This window comes from Staurois parvus, unplaced genomic scaffold, assembly GCF_062004578.1.
Source record: "Staurois parvus isolate SC_StPar_1 unplaced genomic scaffold, SC_StPar_1.0 ptg001674l, whole genome shotgun sequence".
Taxonomy (NCBI): domain Eukaryota; kingdom Metazoa; phylum Chordata; class Amphibia; order Anura; family Ranidae; genus Staurois; species Staurois parvus.
Window position 1 is genome coordinate 88,967 of NW_028319470.1, and position 23,423 is coordinate 112,389.

General features: G+C 44.2%; 1 protein-coding gene across 1 annotated transcript in view; it reads right to left on the minus strand.

Moving 5' to 3' along the window:
• The window catches only part of PAAF1 (proteasomal ATPase associated factor 1), a 47,603-nt gene extending 24,219 nt beyond the window's left edge, over positions 1-23,384 (minus strand). The window contains exons 1-7 of the mRNA XM_089663375.1: positions 23,318-23,384; positions 18,748-18,788; positions 14,948-15,051; positions 10,044-10,133; positions 5,417-5,515; positions 1,233-1,383; positions 454-648 (exon numbers count right to left, since the gene is read on the minus strand). Coding sequence (XP_089519501.1) covers positions 454-648; positions 1,233-1,383; positions 5,417-5,515; positions 10,044-10,133; positions 14,948-15,051; positions 18,748-18,788; positions 23,318-23,364 — 727 coding nt within the window. The 5' untranslated portion in view covers positions 23,365-23,384. The remainder of the gene's footprint in view (positions 1-453; positions 649-1,232; positions 1,384-5,416; positions 5,516-10,043; positions 10,134-14,947; positions 15,052-18,747; positions 18,789-23,317) is intronic.
• Between the last annotated feature and the right edge of the window lie 39 nt (positions 23,385-23,423).

The following is a 23,423-nucleotide window of genomic DNA, read 5'->3' on the forward strand; positions in this document are numbered from 1 at the left end:
TCTCTTCAGGGAAGCCTACCCCACCCCCTGCTAATTTACCGACCTCCTCCACTCTTCCTACCACTCCATCCCCCACAGCTATCTCCTCCTGTGCGACCATCCCCTCCCTCCTAGATTGTAAGCTCGAAGGAGCAGGGCCCTCGATCCCCTCATGTTTTGCATTGTATTGGTATTGTTCTGTCACATGTTCTGTCCCCCTTTGTAATGTACAGCGCTGAGCGAACTATTGGCGCTTTATAAATACTGTATAATAATAATAATAATCAGGCTCTATAAACAATAAACTTTTTCAACAGGTGTTAAGGAGACAGGAAAAGTAAAAAGGAAAATACAAAAATTATTAAATTTTTTTGTCCAGTCCTGACCATGACGGAGGAATGTGTGCATGAAACCAAGATATGTTCTCTTACATCGATCTCAAAAAAAAAAAAAAAAAAGATCAATATCACTTACTGGGCGTTGTCTCTGCTGTCCCAAGATTAACTGTATTGTCTGCGACACCGAGAGATATTCCATTAATGGGAACTCCGCAATCCGCCACAACAGCAAGGCATGACGATTTCCCACAATCCCAGAGCCTGGCTGTTCCATCCCGTGAGCAGGACACGACATTCCTCCCACGGTCCACTATCGCCAGGTCCAAGACTCCTGCAAAACAGAGAGGTTCTCTTACACTGTGCGAGGCATGTCTGTATTTGGCTCCTGAAAACTGCTGCAGTTTGTGATGTTTCTGTGACAGAAGCCTCAGCATATTTTTGTCAACAATATCATTTAATGCTTTTATGTCACAAATTGATCATACTCATAAAATTAATTTATGACCCTTGCAAAAATGTTAATAGAAGAATGGGCAAAGTGACAGATTCGCATTAAAAATGATCTTCAGGAAAATGCTACAATGATAACCTAGACCAGCCTTTCTCAACCTTTTTCAACACAGAGGAACCCCTGAAATAACTTTCTGGTCTCAGGGAACCCCAGCAAACAATTACTATGCCTAAAACTTAGTGTGATGGTCAGTGGGAAGAATGCACCTTCCACTTGTGTCATTGGGAAGAATTACCCCCTTAAAAGATAGCTACAAAGATCAATGGTGTCAGTAGAAATGTATCTGAGAGTCAGAAACGTCTCATTGCTCAATCTCTGAAGGAACCCTAGGGATCCACGGAACCCTGGTTGAGAAACCCTGACCTAGACTGTATAATCTATTCTGCATTTTGCCTTTATCCAACCTGCTTTGTGTCCTTTGAATGTGACGGGGCAGCTGGCATCTTCCACGGACCAGATCTTCACCTGAGCGTCCATCCCGCCACTCAGCACTACCATACCAGATGGGAAGAATGTGCAGCAGTTGACATCAAAGATGTGACCTTCCAGGACTCTCTGGAAGAAGAGCAGACATGTTATGTCAAATCTTTACATGGGAGTTGTAACGGAACCGACCCCAGACTGCGCATGGGTACTTCCGTTAGACTACCGCTTCCCCGTCTGACCGACAACAGACACACAGCAGACCATACAAGACTAGACGACACCAGTCTTGAAGTAAACCAGGAAGTAGACTACTTTATTTTAACACAGATACAAGATATATACACTCAAGGGGCAATACCCCCTCCCTGCATAATGACACAGGGTGGGGCAATCTACATTTAGTAACAAGAGACACACCAGCAGATAGTCCCATCAGGAGGGAGGGCTGCTGGAGACACCCCCCCACCAAGCCAATACCCATAAACACATACATCCCACAATAGTTTGCTCCCAAGCAAGACACACAATAGAACAATGGGATGCAACCACATGGCATTAAAGAATCAACAACCCCCACCCCAATATTAGGACAAATCACCCTGTACCCCTAACAGGCACAAGGTGACTTACACATAAGTGGGATAAGGGGAGCTGAGACAGGGGTCTCCCCACCTCTCCAAAGTGAGTTGGGTTCTATGGGCCCCCCACTCAAAGTGATTCCCATGACAGGAGTTCCTTGAACAAATCAAAAGAGGATAATAGAACAGTGGAAAGGGATAGCACTGGATTTATATGCAGACAGGGTCAGGGGGAACAGCTTAATTAAAGCTGAAGTTTAAGCTGCTTATATTTTGTATTTACTGGTCCCTCCCTCATAAAAAATGCTAAAATTTTTAAATAAAATGTTCACTTTTATTTTTACATACTTTATATTGGACCTAGTGATATCACCACTGGGTTTCTGTGCTTCTCTATGCAATGCTGGCAGATCATGGCTAGTGAGTGGGGCCAACAGGGTGCTACCTGAAAACATCACAACACCCTGCCTTAGTACTTCTTTCATGAGCCCTTGGTTCCCGGTGTAAGCCATGGACTAGCTCTTGGGAGGACTTATTCAAATATCAAAATGCCTTGATGGGTGAGTTTCAGTCTGCAGGAGTGGGGGGTTTTTAGGCAGAGTGCACTTGTATTAGCACGTGTGATGCTGAGCCTCCATGACTGAAGAAACTTAAGTCCAATGAAAGGAAAGGTCAGCCAGGGACAGTCAGACCGGGAATAATGCTGGACAAGGACTGGCCAGGAAATTAGCTCTACCTGACTTTCTGCAGCTTCGAATGCACAATGTGAAGAGCTCACAGTGTGCAGTGAAATCAAAGTAAGCCATTTCAGTCCAGGAGAGGTGTCTGTACAAGTGTGCAAGTCTGAAGAGCAGATTTACCATTATTTGGGAAGGGAACAGTAAGCCAGGTTCTTGAACAAGGCTTAGGCCTCATGCACACTGGACATGTTGCCATCTCTCCTAGACTCCTTTCCTCATGGTAGCAGCGTTCTGATGGAAAAAAAAATGCTTGATGTTTGTAAACGTATGGAACGCGTTTAGGCCCATCAAGCACTTGGGCATTAATTAATTTCATTGGCCAAAGTAATCATTTATTCTGGCCATTGAAATGAATTAACGCTCAAGCACTAAACGTGTTCACAGCGTCAAGCATTTTTTTCTGCCAAAACTCTGTTGCTCCTGGACACGCTGGCAGTGGGTTTTTTTTCTGCCTTTAACCTCTTCACGCCGGCCGAACGCAAATGTGCGGCCTCCCGGCGTCTGAGCCTAGACGTCGAGCGGCCGCACATTTGCGTTCTATTAAAAAAGGACATATGTGCCGAGAGCGCGTGCCCTGCGCTCATGTCCGGTACTCACGGAAAGGTCCCAATCTCCACTTTCAATCGGGACCTTTTCCAATCATGTGACCGCCGTGACGGCGCGTCACATGACTGTAAACTCCGCGCTGCCTCCCGGCTTCTGAAACTCTTAAAGGGCTGGGAGGCGCTGGCGTAAAGGGGTTAAACACCCCTGCCTCTAAGGGCTCATGTGCACTGCAGCTGATAAACTGACGTTTAGGAGCTTTTCTGCGTTTTTTTTCAGCAGCCCCTGAACTCACCCTAATGTTTTCCTATGTGTCCATGTACACATCGTCGTTTATAGGCAGTTGAGTTTACAGTCGTTTTTTTGAACACAGAAAACTTGCGTTCAGCAGTAGATTTTACTGGCGCTTCAGCTTGTAAACGCGGCTATCCACGTATATAATTTTTTTTAACTCTTCCATTTCCAGATGCTGCCCAGAGCCTTTTTTCATCATGAAAAATGCATGCAAAGCGTTTTCCCGGGACTCAAATGGACCCGGTACACCATACTTTGAGGTTTTGCATGAAAAAAATATGTTAGACACGGCTGCAATAATTTCTGCACAGAAATGAGCCAGAACATCCAAACACCACAAAAAATAAAAAATAAAGACAGCTAATCTCAACAAATACTGCTCTCTCTGCTTCTGCTCTCTCTCGTTCTCTCAAAATGTCTGAAATAGTTAATTTTTCACTATTTTTCAGTGCTTTCTGGGAATATTGGAAGGTCTCCTGAGGTTATGTTAAAAAAACGCTTGCAAACGCTCATAAACGCTCATAAATGCGATATGCAAACGTGGTTAAACAGACGTTTTATAATCTATGTTTTCCAGCACTCAGTTTTCATCGTTCAGAAGTGTCCCGTGTACACGAGGCCTAAATGCCTATGTGTGCATGGGCATATAGCCTAACATGCATGGGCAGCCAGACGACCCTAACAGCCATGTTAAAACATCCAGTGTGCATGAAGCCTTACAGTTTACCTGCCAATGTCTCTATTCTGGATGCTTTCTCCTCTCAGGACCATTGGTGAGAAGTAATCCCAAGTGGACAGTGTCTTGGAGTGGACAATCCCAAGTGGACAGTGTCTTGGAGTGGACAATCCCAAGTGGACAGTGTCTTGGAGTGGACAATCCCAAGTGGACAGTGTCTTGGAGTGGACAATCCCAAGTGGACAGTGTCTTGGAGTGGACAATCCCAAGTGGACAGTGTCTTGGAGTGGACAATCCCAAGTGGACAGTGTCTTGGAGTGGACAATCCCAAGTGGACAGTGTCTTGGAGTGGACAATCCCAAGTGGACAGTGTCTTGGAGTGGACAATCCCAAGTGGACAGTGTCTTGGAGTGGACAATCCCAAGTGGACAGTGAACCCTTAGTGTGTGAGATGGAGGCAGGGAAGTATTTACCACAAGGCAAACAAGGCATTTGGCTAGGGTGACATTTTTTTTTAGGGGGGCAGCGGCATTTTTCTGGGGGGCAGCACTGCCCCTGAAAGAAGGGATAGAAGAAATGCAGCATGGTAACCAGGTGGGATCTGAGAGGCTGCTTGATGGTGTATGCAGAGCCTGACTCTTGTTTCCGGGGATGTCTGGAGCTGCGAAGGTGAGTGTCTTCTCTCTCGCTGGAAGTCATAGGACGCCCAGCCGGATCGATGAGAGTCCCACTCAAAGAACAAAGAAATTACCGCTCAGGTAAACGATCCACATGAAACCGAGGCAGGTGCCGGCTCTGGCTCGCCACCACATGTAATGCAATCAGGAAGAAGGGTTAGCCGCACACCGGATGGTTGATGATATCACAATAGTTTATTGAATCCATAGGACATAAAAAGCACCAGGACAAGTACAGAACCGTTGACGCGTTTCACACGATCACGTGCTTAATCATAGGGATATTTTATGTCCTATGAATTCAATAAACTATTGTGATATTTCACCAACCATCCGGTGTGCAGGTAACCCTTCTTCCTGGGAGTCCCACTCAACCGTCATTCTGCTATTGGTTGGGCGGGAACAAGTTAAGGAAGAACACTAAGGAGTTTATTTACTAAAGCTGGGGAGTGCAAAATCTGGTGCAGCTGTGCACAGAAACCAATCAGCTTTCAAGTTACGTTTTGTCAAATCTTATTTGAACAAGTTAGAAGCTGATTGGCTACCATGCACAGCTGCACCAGATTTTGCACTCTCCAGTTTTAGTAAATCAACCCTTAAGCTCCACATTGCTTCAGTTTAGCCTAACTCCAACAGGTTAGGCCTGTTCCTTACCCTGGTTTCTCCATTATTAGTCTGCCAGACCTTCATTGATCCATCGGTGCTGGTAGACACACCAAGACCCCCTCCGCTGGAGATATCCAGACATGTGACCTGTGAGGAAGACATAAGTGTACGGTAAAACAGGGATGGCGGATATTTTACTTAAAGGAAATGTGATCTGTATTTAAAATTAAGACATCTGAATATCAAATCTGAAGACTGATTAACACAGCATGAAATAATTACTTTTTTGTTACGATCAATCCCATGCTATCTGGTCATTCCACAGAGTGATCTGTGATCGATCTACACTTGAGCGACTATGAACAAAGCGATTCATCAGTGATACACATATCTAACAACGCAACACATACTATTGTTCTGCAATTTGTCATTGACTGGTAAATAGACAAAAATATGATCAACCAATCATAAATGTAAACGGTCACTTAAAACCTATTTTTGATTGACCTGTATTCTAACTGGGTCTATGAGACATGCACAGATTGAAGAGTGTTTAGAAGCGATGGGCGAAATTCCACCATGGCTGATTGAGTCAAAGCTGCTGAATCCACTAAACAGAGAGTCTCTGGTCTGCAATTATTTATGATATAATGACTATTTACCTTAACCACCTCCTGTCCGGCCCATGTATATAAACGGCCGGACGGTGGCAGTGCAGGATCAGGTGGCTGTTTATAAACGGCCTCCCCGCACCCTGCTTGTGCTCGCTCCCTGGGAGCGCGCAGCACCGCGATCCGGTGCCCGCTGTGTCCTCCGGACACAGTGGAACACCGATCGTCAGTCGGGACCTCTGTGCGAGGTCCCAATCATGTGATCACTGATTGGCCAATCAGTGATCACATGCAGAGTAGTAAGTAAGATGTCGACTTCTGACATCATTGCTTACTATGTGTGAAATCTGTGAATGATCACAGAGGTCACATGGTACAAGGCCATTCACAATAGCCTTGTACCATGTGACAAGCTGTGACCAATCACAGCTCACTCAGTAGTTCTCAATGGCTGCAAGAATGCAGCTAGAGAGAAGGAGAAATTATTGCTTTTACAGCCTTTATGGGTGTAAAAGAAATCAGTGTAATCAAAGGAAAAAAAAAATCTTCATCACCCCCCACAAGCACTATGGTGACACTGCACTGCTAGGGTGACAGTATGTAAAAAAAACCACAAATAATAATATAAAGAAATAAAATTAAAATGTAAAAAATATTTTTTTTTTTAAATACAATTTTTGGTTATAAACTAATTTGGGTTATTTTTTTTTTTTTTACTAAAAAGGATAGCTGAATACATTTTGGTCAAGATTTATAAAGAAAGATTATTTACAAAATTTTACAAGAAAAATACTTTTTTTCCCAAATGTTTGGACTTTTTCATTTACCGTATTTTTCGCTCCATAAGACGCACTTTTTTCCCCAGAAATCACAGCTCACTCCGTAGTTCTCAATGGCTGCAAGAATGCAGCTAGAGAGAAGGAGAAATGATTGCTTTTACAGCTTTATGGGTGTAAAAGAAATCAGTGTAATCAAAGGAAAAAAAAAATCTTCATCACCCCCCACAAGCACTATGGTGACACTGCACTGCTAGGGTGACAGTATGTAAAAAAAACACAAATAATAATATAAAGAAATAAAATTAAAATGTAAAAAATATTTTTTTTTTTTAAATACAATTTTTGGTTATAAACTAATTTGGGTTATTTTTTTTTTTTTTTACTAAAAAGGATAGCTGAATACATTTTGGTCAAGATTTATAAAGAAAGATTATTTACAAAATTTTACAAGAAAAATACTTTTTTTCCCAAATGTTTTGACTTTTTCATTTACCGTATTTTTCGCTCCATAAGACGCACTTTTTTCCCCAGAAATCACAGCTCACTCCGTAGTTCTCAATGGCTGCAAGAATGCAGCTAGAGAGAAGGAGAAATGATTGCTTTTACAGCTTTATGGGTGTAAAAGAAATCAGTGTAAAACAAAGAAAAAAAAATCTTCATCACCCCCCACAAGCAGTACACTGTCACTATGGTGACACTGCACTGCTAGGGTGACAGTATGTAAAAAAAAAAAAAAAAGTAAAAACAAAATGTTTAAACATTATAATTTTTGGTTATAAACTAATTTGGGTTATTTTTTTTTTACTAAAAATATAACGGAATACATTTTTGCCAAGATTTATGATGAAATACTATTTATTAATTTTATAAGAAAAACACTTTTTTTAAAAAATATTTGGACATTTTAATTTATATAGCAAAAAAAATAAAAATCCCAGTGGTGAATAAATACCACCAAAATAAAGCTTTATCTGTCTCAAAAAAATGCTAAAAAATTCATATGGTTACAGTGTTGCATGACCGCGCAATTGTCATTCAAAGCACTGAAAGCTGAAAATTGGCCTGCACAGGAAGCGGGTGAAAGTGTCCGGACTGGAAGTGGTTAAATAACCATATTGATAAATGTGTGACCAGCATAAAGCTGAAGTATAATCTACCTACTGGTGGTGCACCGAAATGAACATTCTGGTGCCAAAACTGAAAATTCAAAATGCACTTGGCCGAAAATCGAAATGTGCAGTTTTTTGGAAAAAAATATACTTTGATTAAAAAAAACAAAAAAAAAACAATGTATGCCACAATTTTTTTTTAAATATGAAAGAGGATTTAATGGCGAGTAAATAGATACCCAACATGTCATGCTTTAAAATTATGCATTCCCATGGAATGGCGTGAAACTGCAATACTTAAAAATCTCCATGAGTGACGCTTTAAACATTTCTACAGGTTAGCAGTGTAAATTTACGGGGCTGGTGCTAGAACTATTGCTCTTGCTCTGACGTTCGTGGTATGGCCTACGTATGCGATCACGGGGGAACTTTAAACTTTTTTTAAAAAATATATTTATTTAATTTTTTTTTTCTTTGCACTGTCCCTTTAAAAAATTTTTAAAACACTTTTATTCTTATCACAAGAGATGCATGCATCCCTTGTGCCAGAAATAATTAGTGACAGGTCCTCTTTATGGAGAGATATGGGGTTAGTAAGACCCCACATCTCTCCTCTGCAATGTAAAGCATTGGATCAAAAAAAAAAAAACAAAAAAAACACAAGCATTGACCTAGTGCTTTAAAACAAAAAAAAATGACCGGAAAGGGAAGTGACATCACTCCGGTCCTCCAAGGGCATAGAGATGAGTGGTGGCCATCTTTCCTTCACTCATCTCTATGCCCAGCACCGGGATCGATGGTTTCTCAGGTGAGGCTGAGAACTACCAAGCGGCAGCCTGTGGCTGCAGCAGCGGTGGTGACGGTGGGCGGGCGGGGGTTTTCGGTACCTGTATTGGTGCTTTTTTTCCCATATGGCCGAAAGAGGTGTTTTCGGCCGAATCCCTTCGGCCATCGAAATTTTGGTGCATCCCTACTGCCTACGTTTTACTTTCCCTGGTCTGTCCCTCTCCCACTTAAATCTTTTGAAATAAAACCTTTCCATGTTCATCACATTCCTAATTTTAGACCTAGTGATGACTGCTTCTCAATGTAGTGCAGGCAGATCATGACTGATATGAGGGACTGGCATGGCCTTCTAAAAACATCAAATGCTCCTCTCAAGAGCCCCCAGCCTTAATGTAAGAAGCAGCGGGCTGTCTCGTGGAAGAACTTTTACAAATATGGAAATACCTTGATGGGTGGATGTTAGTTTGGAGGAGTGGGTGCTCCTAGGCAGGCGGAATTTGTATGCAGACTATCCTAGGTAATGTGGACATGTGATGCTGAGCCTTCACAACTGAAATCCAATGAATGATATGGAAGGGCCAGAAAAGGGGCGAACTGACTACTCATGGGGCCCCCGGGCAATAGGGGATCATGGGGCCCCTGTGTCCTTGCCCAAACTCAAAAAAGCCTATGAAAAAGGTACCAGGGGCATCTCATGGGGCCCCCTACTGACCCCGGGCCCTCGGGCAGTGCCCGAGTTTCCAAATGGTCAGTCCGCCCCTGTGGACATGTGATGCTGAGCCTTCACAACTGAAATCCAATGAATGATAGGGAAGGGCCAGAAAAGGGGCGGACTGACTCTTCATGGGGCCCCCGGGCAATAGGGGATCATGGGGCCCCTGTGTCCTTGCCCATGCTCAAAAAAGCCTATGAAAAAGGCATCAGGGGCATCTCATGGGGCCCCCTACTGACCCCGGGCCCTTGGGCAGTGCCTGAGTTTCTAAATGGTCAGTCCGCCCCTGGGCCAGAACATTCAGGCTGGGAAGCAAAGGCTAGATGATGCTGGTCATTCTCCAGTCAGGAAATGAGACTTGCTGCAACTTCTGATGAACACTGAGAAGCTCACAGTGTGCAGTGAAATCAGAGTAAGCCATTTAAGTACAGGAGTCGAGTCTTAAACAATTAAACGATTAACTCCTGGGTTTCTGAGCCTGCTACAGACTTCTCCATAGGAGCCCAAATGTAAACAAAATGTAAACAAAATGTTTCTGCAAATGAAATGACATCACTGCACTTCCTGTCAGTACGGCATCCGTAACTGATAAACTAAAAATGAATAAAAAAAAATTAAATTCCCCAAAAAAAACATTATATCTCTTTTTAGCCCATAAAAGACAACTAAATACCTTACACTTTTCTCATGGATCCTTGCGAAGCTGGTATAAGGGGCGAGGAATTTACTGGAGACATTCTCAGCAGGACAGGAGATCCGCAGGCTTTTCTGCAAAATAGAGAACGGACAAATCTTGTGTTTATGGCTGAATAGCCGAGTCGAGGGTTACTTGAGAAATTATTTCAAGCTGCTAAAATATGGTCTCACTATTCAGGGTAAACCAGTCACATAGGAAGATGGGCACCACAAGCAACAACTGCTCCAGTATGAAGATAAATCTACTTTTATAGAGTGCAGCGCCAAAATATGATGTTATACACTCAACAAGTGAAAAGAAAAGAGAAATCACAAAAAAAGAAATTTACTATGAAACCCTAATGAATACAGTGCTGCGATAAAGTATTTGCACCATTCCTGATTTTTTTTTCCCCCATATTTGTCACACTTAAATGATTCAGATCAAACAAATTTTAATATTACACAAAGATAACCCGAGTAAAAACAAAATACAGTTTTAAAATGATGATTTCATGTATTGCTAAATCATGAATGAACTGTGATTAACCACATTTTTTGGAAAGCAGAGTTCAATTTCACTTGCCACACCCAGGCCTGATTACTGCCAGACCTGTTGAATCAAGAAATTGTTATTATTAGGGCTCGTTCACACTTGACTTTTTTTCCAACTCTTGCAAAACGCCCCTATAGCGTTTGACAAGCGTTGGTCCGGCGTTTGCGGAGCGTTTTTAATGCTCTGCGAACGCTCCAAAAATGCCGTATGCGCGGTTTAGCGGCGGTTGCTAGGCAGTTGCCAAGCGTTAAAAATGCCCCAAAAACGCCTATAATGAAGTTTGAATGGTGTTAACGCTCTGCAAATGCCCCGCAAACGCCGGCCGGGCGTTTGTGGAGCGGCACCATAAACTTGAATTGGAGGCTTCAATTCCTCCTGAGTCGACCAGAGGCGTCCGTTTTGCCGTGACGCGATGCTAACACTCCCGTGTGAGCAGCACTATGTGCTGCAATGTGCAGAATTTTCAGAGGGGTTTGGAAAAAGTAAAAACGCTTCCCAAATGCCTGTCTGCCGCTTGCTGACAAGGCTAGTGTGAACGTAGCCTTACAGGTACTTATATAGCGCCGTCAATTTACACAGCACTTTACATATATATTGTATATTCACCCTCAAGGGGCATACAATCTAAGGTCCCTAACTTACATTCCTACAGACACATACTAGGGACAATTTAGACAGGAGCCAATTCACCTACCAGCATGTCTTTGGAGTGTAGCAGGAAACTGGAGTACCGGAGGAAACCCACGCAAGCACAGGGAGAACATGCAAACTCCAGGCAGGTGGTGCCATGGCTGGGATTTGAACCAACGACCCGAGTACTGCCAGGCAGAAGTGCTACCCATTTAGCCATTGTGCTGCCCAGAAATTACTTAAATAGAAAATGTCTGACAAAGTGAAGCACGCTAAAAGATCTCAAAAAGCAACAACATGCCTCGATCTACAGAAATTCAAGAACAGATGAGAAACAAAGTAATTGACATGTATCAGTCTGGAAAGGATTACAAAGCCATTTCTAAGGCTTTAGGACTCCAGCGAACCATGGTGAGAACCATTATCCACAAACAGAACAAACTTGGAACAGTGGTGAACCTTCCCAGGTTTGGCCGGCCTACCAAAATTACTTCAAGAGTATGACGAGGAGGTCAGAACAAAAGCAAAAGTACTGAAGACCTCACTTGCCTCAGTTAAGGTCAGTGTTCATGATTCAACAGTAGGAAAGAGACTGGGCAAAAATGGCTTCCATGGGAGAGTTCCAAGGCGAAAGCCACTGCTGACCAAAAAGAACACGAAGGCTCCTCTTACGTTTGCCAATAAAAATCTTGATAATCCCCAAGACTTTTGGGCGAATATTCTGTGGACTGATGAGATAAAAGTTGGACTTTTTGGAAGGTGTGCATCCTGTTACATCTGGCATAAAACGAACACAGCATTTCATAAGAAAAAGAACATCATACCAACGGTCAAACGTGGTGGTGGTAGTGGGATGGTCTGGGGCTGCTTTGCAGCTTCAGCACCTGGACGACTTGCCGTAACTGATGGAAATATGAATTCTGGGTTCTACCACAAAATCCTGAAGGGGAATGTCCGGCCATCAGTTTGTGATCTCAAGCTCAAGCGCACTTGGGTTATGCATCAGGACAAAGATCCGAAATACACCAGCAGGTCCACCTCGGAATGGCTCAGAAAAACACCCCGAATTAAGGTTTTGGAGTGGCCTAGTCATAGTTTGGACTTAAATCTGATTGAGATGCTGTAGCATGACTTTAACCAGGCCATTCATGCTGGAAAACCCTCCAATGTGGCTGAATTAAAACAATTCTGCAAAGAGTGGACCAAAATTCCTCCACAGCGATGTGAGAGACTCAGTGCCAGTAAACGCTTGATTACAATTGTTGCCGCCAAGGGTGGCAAAACCAGTTATTAGGTTTAGGGGGGGCAATTACTTTATCACATAGGGCCAGGCAAGTTTGGACAGCTTTTTTCCCTTAACCACTTCCAGTCCGGACACTTTCACCCCCTTCCTGTTCAGGCAAATTTTCAGCATTCAGCGCCATCGCACTTTGAATGACAATTGCGCGGTCATGCAACACTGTACCCATATGAATTTTGTAGCATTTTTTTGAGACAGATAAAGCTTTATTTTGGTGGTATTTATTTACCACTGGGATTTTAATTTTTTTTGCTATATAAATGAAAAAGTCCCAAAATTTTGAAAAAAAGGGTTTTTCTTATAAAATTTTGCAAATAAATAATATTTTATCATAAATCTTGGCCAAAATTTATTCAGTTATCTTTTTAGCAAAAAAAAATAACCCAAATTAGTTTATAACCAAAAATTATAATTTTTTTAAAAAATCTTTTACATTTTAATTTTTTTACATTATTATTTATGTTTTTTTTTTACATACTGTTACCCTAGCATGGTGACACTGCACTACTTGTGGGGGGTGATGAAGATTTTTTTTTTTTACACTGATTGCTTTTACATCCTTTATGGGTATAAAAGCAATCATTTCTCCTTCTCTCTGGCGGCATTCTTGCAGCCATTGAGAAATGCTGTGTAAGCTGCGATTGGTCACAGCTTGTCACATGGTACAAGGCTGTTGTGAATAGCCTTGTACCATGTGACCTCTGTGATCATTCACAGATTTCACAAGTAGTAAGCAATGATATCAGAAGTGACATCTTTCTTACTACTCTGCATGTGATCACTGATTGGCCAATCAATGATCACATGGTCAGGACCTCACACAGAGGTCCCGTACAATGATCGGTGTTCCACTGTGTCCGGAAAACACAGCGGGCACTGGATCGCGGTGCTGCGCTTGTCACATGGTACAAGGCTGTTGTGAATAGCCTTGTACCATGTGACCTTTGTGATCATTCACAGATTTCACACGTAGTAAGCAATGATGTCAGAAGTGACATCTTTCTTACTACTCTGCATGTGATCACTGATTGGCCAATCAGTGATCACATGGTCAGGACCTCACACAGAGGTCCCGTACAATGATCGGTGTTCCACTGTGTCTGGAGGACACAGCGGGCACCGGATCGCAGTGCTGCGCGTTCCCAGGGAGCGTGCACAGCTTGAAAATGCGGTGCAGTTTATGAACGGCAACCCGCCCCTGGAGTGCCACCGTCCCACCGTTTACAAACAGCGGCCGGACGGCAAGTGGTTAATAAAATCATCATTTAAAAATTGCATTTTGCTTTATCTTTGTGTACTATTAAAATTTGTTTGATGATCTAAATCATTTAAGTGGAAAATATGAAAAAAAAATCAGGAAGGGGGCAAATACACAGCACTGTGTTTCCTGTTCTCCTCTTCCCTCTTCCCCAATTTTTACTTACCCTTTCCACACTCCAGCGTTGCCCCTGATTTCATCCTCGGTCCAGCACTGGAGGTCCTCTTCAGGGCAGAACATTGTCATTCTTCCCTAATCCTGTGAGCCCAACCTGGGGGGTGCATCTTCCTGCAGGCTGGGTTCAGGACTGCTCAGCACCACTCCTTCTCCCTGGCACCGCCAAAAGAAGAAGAAAAAAAAAAGTCCCGGTGACATCATCATCTAGTAAGAAAAAAAGTTGGTATAGGGATTTTGAATTTTAAAAAAACAAAAACAGGGGAACAAGGGCTTACGGTGGTGGGGAGGCAGGTGGTGGGTAACTTGACAGGAGTTCCGCTTTAACCCAGCCCAATTATTTCAGCTGAGGGTTCAAACGGTTGGATCCAAATATATCCAGTACTGTCTGGCCAACGGTTAGTCCATGCACTTGTACCTGATGTTACAATTTTTAACCACTCAAATTTTAATTTTGAATTTGCAAATTCCTTTATTAATTAAATAAATCAGTTGTCATTCACCCTACTATACTACGGACATCCTTTATGGTCTCCTGCGTGGAGCTATTTACTTTTAGAGCCAATCCTGATCCAGCCGTCCATCAGTATCCAGAGAGGGGAGTTCCTTAAAGCTGACAGCTACACCCGTCCATCCCTTAAAGGGATCTCTGGTCAGCTGGATCCTGTATTTTCCTGTGAACCCCTGACAGCACCACCATACCTAGAGGGAGGATCATCCTGGAGTAGGACCTAATCCAATTCCTAAAGGGGACCTCTACATATTTATACAATGCGTATTTACGTTACGCATCTGGTGAGTGCGTAATTCTACCACTCTTTTTAGAGCACCATTATTTGGATTCTACTGTTATCTCTTACCCAGATCTGCACAGACTGACACCTTATAATTTGGCATTGTAATTCATTTATAGACATTAGTCATTTTTTTATATGTTTTTAGCGCTGCACCTTTTTACTTGTTATAACACTAGATCTGCAAATGGTTACCTTTGTAATCTGTTGAATAACAAACTCTTCCGAGGAAGTGATTTCGGGGATTCCGTCTGTGCCCACTCCATCGCACTTCAGACTCCCATAGATAGTGGGTTTACCTAAAAGGTGGAAAGATCCATATTCAGAAAAGCAGCAGTGAGATTTACTAAAACTGGAGAGTGCAAAATCCAGTGCAGCTGAGCCGGGTAGCTTCTAACTCCCCCTAGGTTCACACCTAAGCGTTTTCCGCAGCGTTTTGCAGAAAAGCAGACCAGATATAGTGAATGCAGGGTCCGGGGAGACCAGATATAGTGAATGCAGGGTCCGGGGAGACCAGATATAGTGAATGCGGGGTCCGGGGAGACCAGATATAGTGAATGCGGGGTCCGGGGAGACCAGATATAGTGAATGCGGGGTCCTGGGAGACCAGATATAGTGAATGCGGGGTCCGGGGAGACCAGATATAGTGAATGCAGGGTCCTGGGAGATCAGATATAGAGAATGCAGGGTCCGGGGAGACCAGATATAGTGAATGCGGGGTCCTGGGAGATCAGATATAGTGAATGCGGGGTCTTGGGAGACCAGATATAGAGAATGCAGGGTCCTGGGAGACCAGATATAGAGAATGCAGGGTCCTGGGAGACCAGATATAGTGAATGGGGGGTCCTGGGAGATCAGATATAGTGAATGGGGGGGCCTGGGAGATCAGATAAAGTGAATGCAGGGTCCTGGGAGACCAGATAAAGTGAATGCAGGGTCCTGGGAGATCAGATATAGTGAATGCAGGGTCCTGGGAGACCAGATATAGTGAATGCAGGGTCCTGGGAGATCAGATATAGAGAATGCAGGGTCCTGGGAGACCAGATAAAGTGAATGCAGGGTCCTGGGAGACCAGATATAGTGAATGCAGGGTCCTGGGAGATCAGATATAGAGAATGCAGGGTCCTGGGAGACCAGATAAAGTGAATGCAGGGTCCTGGGAGACCAGGGATAGTGAATGCAGGGTCCTGGGAGACCAGGGATAGTGAATGCAGGGTCCTGGGAGACCAGGGATAGTGAATGCAGGGTCCTGGGAGACCAGGGATAGTGAATGCAGGGTCCTGGGAGACCAGGGATAGTGAATGCAGGGTCCGGGGAGACCAGGGATAGTGAATGCAGGGTCCGGGGAGACCAGGGATAGTGAATGCAGGGTCCGGGGAGACCAGGGATAGTGAATGCAGGGTCCGGGGAGACCAGGGATAGTGAATGCGGGGTCCTGGGAGACCAGATATAGTGAATGCAGGGTCCGGGGAGACCAGATATAGTGAATGCAGGGTCCGGGGAGACCAGATATAGTGAATGCAGGGTCCTGGGTTTAGGAACACTTAAAGTGCAGGAGAGGGGCCTGTATACCTGTGCAAGATGAGTTTATCTTTAAAATCATAGCTGAGCTTAAACTTTTTAGCATGGATGGAGGAATTTGTTAGAAATCTATAAGTGAATGGCCAGCTTAACACATGGGTGGTTTGCTATCCTGACTGACAAGGTCTGCACTGCCATCTGCTTAAAGTATCTCTAAACCCCAACTGGATATCATTCTGTGCAGTGTGTGTCATAAGCCACTGCCGTATGTTCTTTCATAAATTACTCCCCCCCCCCCCATCTCTGTGCTGCACCCCTCTAGTGTCACCTGCACATCAGAGATCTGGACCGACTTCCTGATAGAGACAACGATGGACCACACCTGAGTAATGTATGTCAGCATGGCAACACCAAGGGCACATGTGACAGGGTGACAACGCAGGAGTGGAATCGGGAAACAGCTGTCAACCTATAACAGGAAGTGCCTGAACAAGGATCTTCATGGTGGGATCATCAATTATATATATATATCTCAATTGCAATATATTACATTTTTGTTCTTGGGTTTGGAAATCAATCAAATTCAGCACTTCATAAATTCTCATTTCCTCTGTTCTAATATGTATGACAAAATGTAAAACCCAACTCTGGACACAGGAAAAAAATTCCCCCCTTTACAAGAACTAAATGCTTGTTTTCATCTAGGGGTAGAGGAATGGGGAGTAATACTTACCTCATTCCACGTTCCAGCAGTGTCCCTCCAGCAGTGTGGCCGGTCCCACCAAGTCTCCTATTTAAGGTGCTCCTGACCGCGGTTGCACTGCTGCCTCCTCTGTCACGTATCAACGGTCACCGCCACCAACATGCGACAATCGCACGACCGCGACTAACAGTAATACGCCCCGCCCGCGGCGTCAGACCCCAGACCTGCTCACCAAACTCATGACCGAAGGACCGGCCGATCTAAAACCGCGGTGTGACGCGCGTAACAAGGCCACACCCAGCTGCACCCTGCACAGCGATTGTCCAGCTAATGGGCTACAATCGGTGCCTGCAGCCTGAATGCGCTCGTTACTGGGTCGGGTTAATTACGCAACTAACCCTTCTACTGCCACCACCGTCTTGAAATGTACAGAGAAGACGGACTCTGTCAGAAATACACTATAATGATTGAAAAGTCACCTGTCCAATATGGTCAATTGGGCAGGGAGTACACAAACACAGAAGCGTCTCTTCAAAAGGCAGGAATTCGTGAACTGCAGGTACGCGCTTAAAAACAGTTTAACACTTTCAGAAAGAAAGATTTATTGCTAAAAGAGTCAAACTGGTGCAATAAAATATTTACAAAGAGATGCCACAAAAATATATATATATGTATATAAAGACACAGCAAAGAGATACTTAGGAAGGAAATTACAGGGTTAAGTTACTTGCCCATATGCCTGGGTTTGCAGATCCAAGTTGCGGAGCAGGACGATTCTTTATCTCCTCTTTGATGTTAGCTGGGAGATCTGTGTATGTGTAAAACTTAAACTCGCTTGTCTCTTCTTAAAAGTCCCTCTCATAGGGGAGGGAGGGCTCTGACTACACGTTTTGGGAGTGGTCAGTGGGAAACTCAGTTAAAACTAACAGCTTCATAATCCATGACATGAAACACACAGTTGACCTGAGGAATGTTCAATTCTCTTTCAAGTCCGGGAGAGAAGCTATTATCTGTTTTATGATGTGGGGGCTTACACAGTTTTGGGGTCAGTGCTTCCCAATTCTCTGAGAAATGCTGGCCTTATCAGAACGTAGGTGAGAAAGGTTATATTTCAGCAGACTGCCTGGTACCTAGACTCAGGATGCTTAACCTGGTTGACCCCCACCATCTGTCAGGAGATAACGTTTGCCTCTCAGGACTGGAAAGGGGGTAGGGAATGATGGCTGAGGAAGAGAAAATATCTCGAATAAAAAGAGAAAAAATGGAAAAGGAGAACTCCGCTCCAACTCTGATGAGCTAGTTTGCTACATCCTCCACTTACAATGCAGGGTTAATGGCCCTGCATTGCATGTGATGATGCTGAAGGGCCACCCACAACCCAGAGCACCGGAGGATTAGGAGAATAGCTGGATAATGGGTAAGGTAAATACTGCAGCCTTCTCATCCCCCCCAGACCTTTAAACATTTAGCCCTTGTAGTGTAGAACATGATGCACACTGCAAACATTCTTTTTCTCCCAGTCCGGAGTTGGGTTTAAATGATCATGTTCATACAACATTGTCATTCACCCTGCAACAGGCATCCCCCCTGACAGCCTAGGGGGCACTAAAGCATCATGGGATTTGTAGTTCTCTCTGAACTAGACAGCTACTGGTGATGTTACCCCCCCCCCCCCTTCCATCTCGGCAGCACACAGGTGTATTTTACAAAGTTTGTTTGATTCTTTTTCCATACATTGCACTGGAGGGTTCTCTGCTCACAGATGAATTACCTGCAATCTTACAGGACACCCAGGCCTCTCCTTCCACCTTCCTAAAAGAAGAGAAAACATTCATTAAAGTGGACCTGTCAGTAACCGTACAAGTCTGTATGAATACATTCCTGGCATGTCACATTATACAGACGCTGGATCATTTTGTGGAAAGGTTCCCCGCTGATCACCATCAACATGCTGGACTGAGGTGACACAATTGTGTAAACAATGGTGCCTGTGCAGTTCTTGGCTGTGTTCAAAAATGTCTGACACAGATCAGCCTCTGCTGCAACCTCACTACAAAATTACGATGCTGCAGTCTGATCATTGGAGGGAGGAGACTGAGTAAATGCTTCCTCCTGCCTGCAGCAGACTGATGACATCGTAGGCAATATCACTTGACTGCAGCTCAAAGAGTCTATGGTCAGGAAGTAAAAATAAATATGGCTGGAGTCCAGGTTTGGTGGCCAGATCCCATTCTTCTGTCTGAAACATGGTTGGAGTCCAAAGCCCCCCGCCAGCACCACCAAACCGCAACCCCCACTTACAGAATTGGGGGTTCTTCTCCCCGTTGGCTTCTGTCATATTTAAATCTGGTGCGGCTGTGAGTGGCTCTGTGACTGAGATCAATGAAAAATACTACAAGCCCCATCCGCCACAGTGTCAGAGGGACTGTAGTCCTCAATGAAGACCAAGTGATGTCACCACACTCACAGTCCAATGATACCTTCTCCAGCTCTGTAACTGAAGTCCAATACCTCCCTACAGACCGGGGCTGGAGGAATAGTCTGCAGGAGCCTGAGCATTGCACCCACCATCCACTGATTGCAGTAACAATGCTCTGCAGGCTCCAATAGAAAAAAAAAATACAAAATGCTAATTTTTTTTTTTCCGCAATATGGATGTATTTATTATTTTTTGCAAAAAAAAAAAAAAAAAGCATCTTTTACTGCAGAGCTCAGCACTTACCATATTGGCGGCTTCTCTGTAAGTCTGGGATTGCCCTCAGTACCTCCTCTAAAAATGGCCCCTTTCCTGCTTGCTGTTTTCAGGAGGCCGCCATCCCCTTACAGGGTCCCATGGAGCCACCTTTGTGTGTTGGCACTACTGAAAGCCCAACTCCAGGAAACATAAAAATCCTCCTTTTCAATGGGGCTTCACCAGCACTGCAAGGGTTAACTTCTCGTTTAGCATAGGGGAGAATAAATGCACTGTAACTTGCATAATCCTCAACTCCCCCAGTAGATGGCATTCCCTCAAGCTCTGGCCCTCAGCGTCATCATAGCCAGTGCAGGGCTATGGACCCTGCATCGGTCTGGATGCCGTCAGGACCTTTGAACTGGTGGAGCACAGAGGAGAAGATGTTGCAGGGACCGGTCTAGCAGTGCAGAGGATTGGGTAAGTACGTTTTCTCGTCAATGTCCCCTAGACTTAAAGCTCACCTTTGGGAACATGATACACAGGGACGGACTGACAACTCATGGGGCCCCCAGGCAATAGGGGATCATGGGGCCCCTGTGTCTTCGTCCAAACACAACAAAGCCCATGAAAAAGGTACCAGGGGCATCTCATGCGGCCCCCTACTGACCCCGGGCCCTCGGGCAGTGCCCGAGTTTCCAAATGGTCAGTCCGCCCCTGATGATACATGTAACACCCGTTTTTAGGGTGGAACATGTAACGTGCGGCCATAGCCGTGCTGTCCCCTCCCGACAGATAATACGGGGAGAAGTCTGGCCATGCCAGGCTCCACCCACACAGCAGCATCATCCATTCACGGACTTCCGTGAACTGCAAGTCCCAACAGCTTTAGCGGCTGTTTTCAATGAACTACCATGTGGAGCGCCGTTGTAGTCCATAGAAGCTTCCTGTCAGTATATCTGCTTGACCATACATCTCGTATGGCAAGAAGATATTCTGACAGGTCTGCAGGAGACCTGCATGGCACCAGCAGTCTACTGATCACTGGTGCATTGCTTTCCAGGCTCCTGTAGACAAAAGTAATAAATGCACAATTGCCTGCAATTATTCATTTTTCTAAAAAGTGAACTTATCCTTTAAGCAATTAACCCTTGAAGTGTGGGTGCAGTCCTACTGCAAGGATCATTTTTATGTGTCTTGGAGTTGGGCCTTAAGTTCAAAGAAACTTAGAAAGTTCATAGAAACAAAACCATTGGCACGTCCTTCTGAAAAGTGATCTGCTCTGCTCAGAAGCATATGACAGGCTACTCAGTGGCAATATGTCATTTCCTTGCTGCCTGTTTCAAGCCTTGAAAGCCTGCAGCTCTGAACTGCGACCATTACAGGCACTTACAGCCCTATTCCTTTAACCACTTCCGTACATAAACGGCCAGATGGGAGCAGTGCAGGAGCGGGTGGCCATTTATAAATGGCCCCCCCCCGCATTTACTGCCTGGGAGCGCACTGCACCGTGATCCATACACAACGGAACACTGATCGCTGTACAGGACCTCTGTGTGAGGTCCCGATCATGTGATCACTGATTGGCCAATCAGTGATCACATAAACAGTAGTAAACAAGATGCCACTTGTGACATCATTGCTTACTACGTGTGAAATTTGTGAATGATCACAGAGATCACATGGTACAAGGCTATTCACAACAGCCTTGTACCATGTGACAAGGTGTGACCAAGCACAGCTCACACAGTAGTTCTGATTGCCTGCAGGAATGCAGCCAGAGAGAAGGAGAAATTATTGCTTTTACAGCCTTTATGGGTGTAAAAGCAATCAGTGTAAAAAAAATAAATATTCATCACCCCCCACAAGTAGTACAGTGTCACTATGGTGACACCGTACTGCTAGGGTGACAGTATGTAAAAAAAACAAAAACAAATAATATAAAAAATAAAAATGTAAACAAATTAAAAAAATTATAATTTTTGGTTATAAACTAATTTGGGTTATTTATTTTTTTACTAAAAAGATAACAGAATAGATTTTGGCCAAGATTTATGATGAAATATTATTTATTTGCAAAATTTTATAAAAAAAACACTTTTTTTTTTTGGCCATTTTCATTTATATAGCAAAAAAAATAAAAAATCCCAGCGGTGAATAAATACCACCAAAATAAAGTTTTATCTGTCTCAAAAAAAAATGCTAAAAAATTCATATGGTTACAGTGTTGCATGACCGCGCAATTGTCATTTAAAGTGTGATAGCGCTGAATGCTGAAAATTGGCCTGGACTGGAAGTGGTTAATGCTACTAAATGAGACAACTTTCTCACTAGGTAACTAAAAGGGATGACACAATATTTGAATTACGTGTGTCCGCTCTTCTCCCTCCCCTCTACCCTTTGGCACCCACTATGTCGGGCCCGTAGACGGGCAAGCAGAGCCCGGGATACATAGCGGGGTGGGGGCAGGGACACTATACCCGCGTGTGTGGAAGCAATTGGGTGGCCCGAATGCTTCCACCTGACAAGGGTGTGCATCCCTGCAAACAGTGAATGGGCTGACAAAAGTCCAGGCGCCAGGATGCAATTTCTAGTCACCATGCTGACCTGGTGCCTGGGCTTTGTTGAGCCCTGCTTTAAAGTATGACTTTTGTTTTCCAAGATTCGGATAAAGAAGAAAGGAGTCAGAACCTCTGTCATATTTTTTTTTTTTTTCTCTGTGGCGCCTTTAGAAATATTTCCTTTTGCTTCCTATTCAGAGGACATTTTACTTCCTGGCTTGGTGACTGCGTTGTCACCAGAACAGGAAGTGAGTAGAAAACTCCCCAGTGGGCCATACAGGAGTAAAAAATTCATATGGGTAGTGTTGCATGACCGTGCAATTGTCATTCAAAGCGTGATAGTACTGAAAGCTGAAAATTGGCCTGGGCTGGAAGGGGGTGAGAGTGTCCGGACTGGAAGTGGTTAAATGGGTCGCGTTTTGTGGTGATACCGCCCGCCGATCGCGACCTGTGGTATAGTTTTGGCCAGGAAGCTAAACATGCGTACCACCTCCTCAAGATGCCACACTTGAGGTGGGGGGGGGGGGGCTTGCAGTAAAAATGGGGATATAAAAATGCAGATCAACTGCCTGTTTTTACCACCCCTGACATGGTCACCAATACAAGAACACACATTTCCCGGGTGACGTGTCGCCGCTTCCCTAGAACGCGTTACGTCACTAAACGCAGAGCGCTCGGTATTACCTCCATGTATTGTATATCACAGAGTTTTCAAGTGACGGAAGGAGGCAGCAAGTATTTTGCACCGTGAACCCCAAATGTCACTTTGTGGTGGAGCGACCCTTCCAATAAGCGATGGGATGGCAGAAAGAGACTTGGACGCTCCCAGGAGCACAAAGGCAAACCCCTGTCAGCGGGTACTGGCCACCTCGTGATATAAAAAGGAAGCAATCGCCTACAAGGCACCTATATAGGGACTTTCCACCCTGCTAAAGTCTATGGGCATTCCATTCTGTCATTCCTTTTAGTATGTTCCCCTATATACACACAGGACTTCACCTGAACCCACTCCCCATCATGTGATATCCCATAATAACAACACCCAGATATTTACACACACCCTCCACCAAAATATTAATAATAACACCCTGATATTTCCACACAATCACCTGAGACTCTGAGCCCAGTCACTCTGGATGTAAATCCTGGCAGCCATTTTGCTGGAGACCAAACACCGGACGTACATATGGAAAACTCGAAGAGATGAAAATTGAC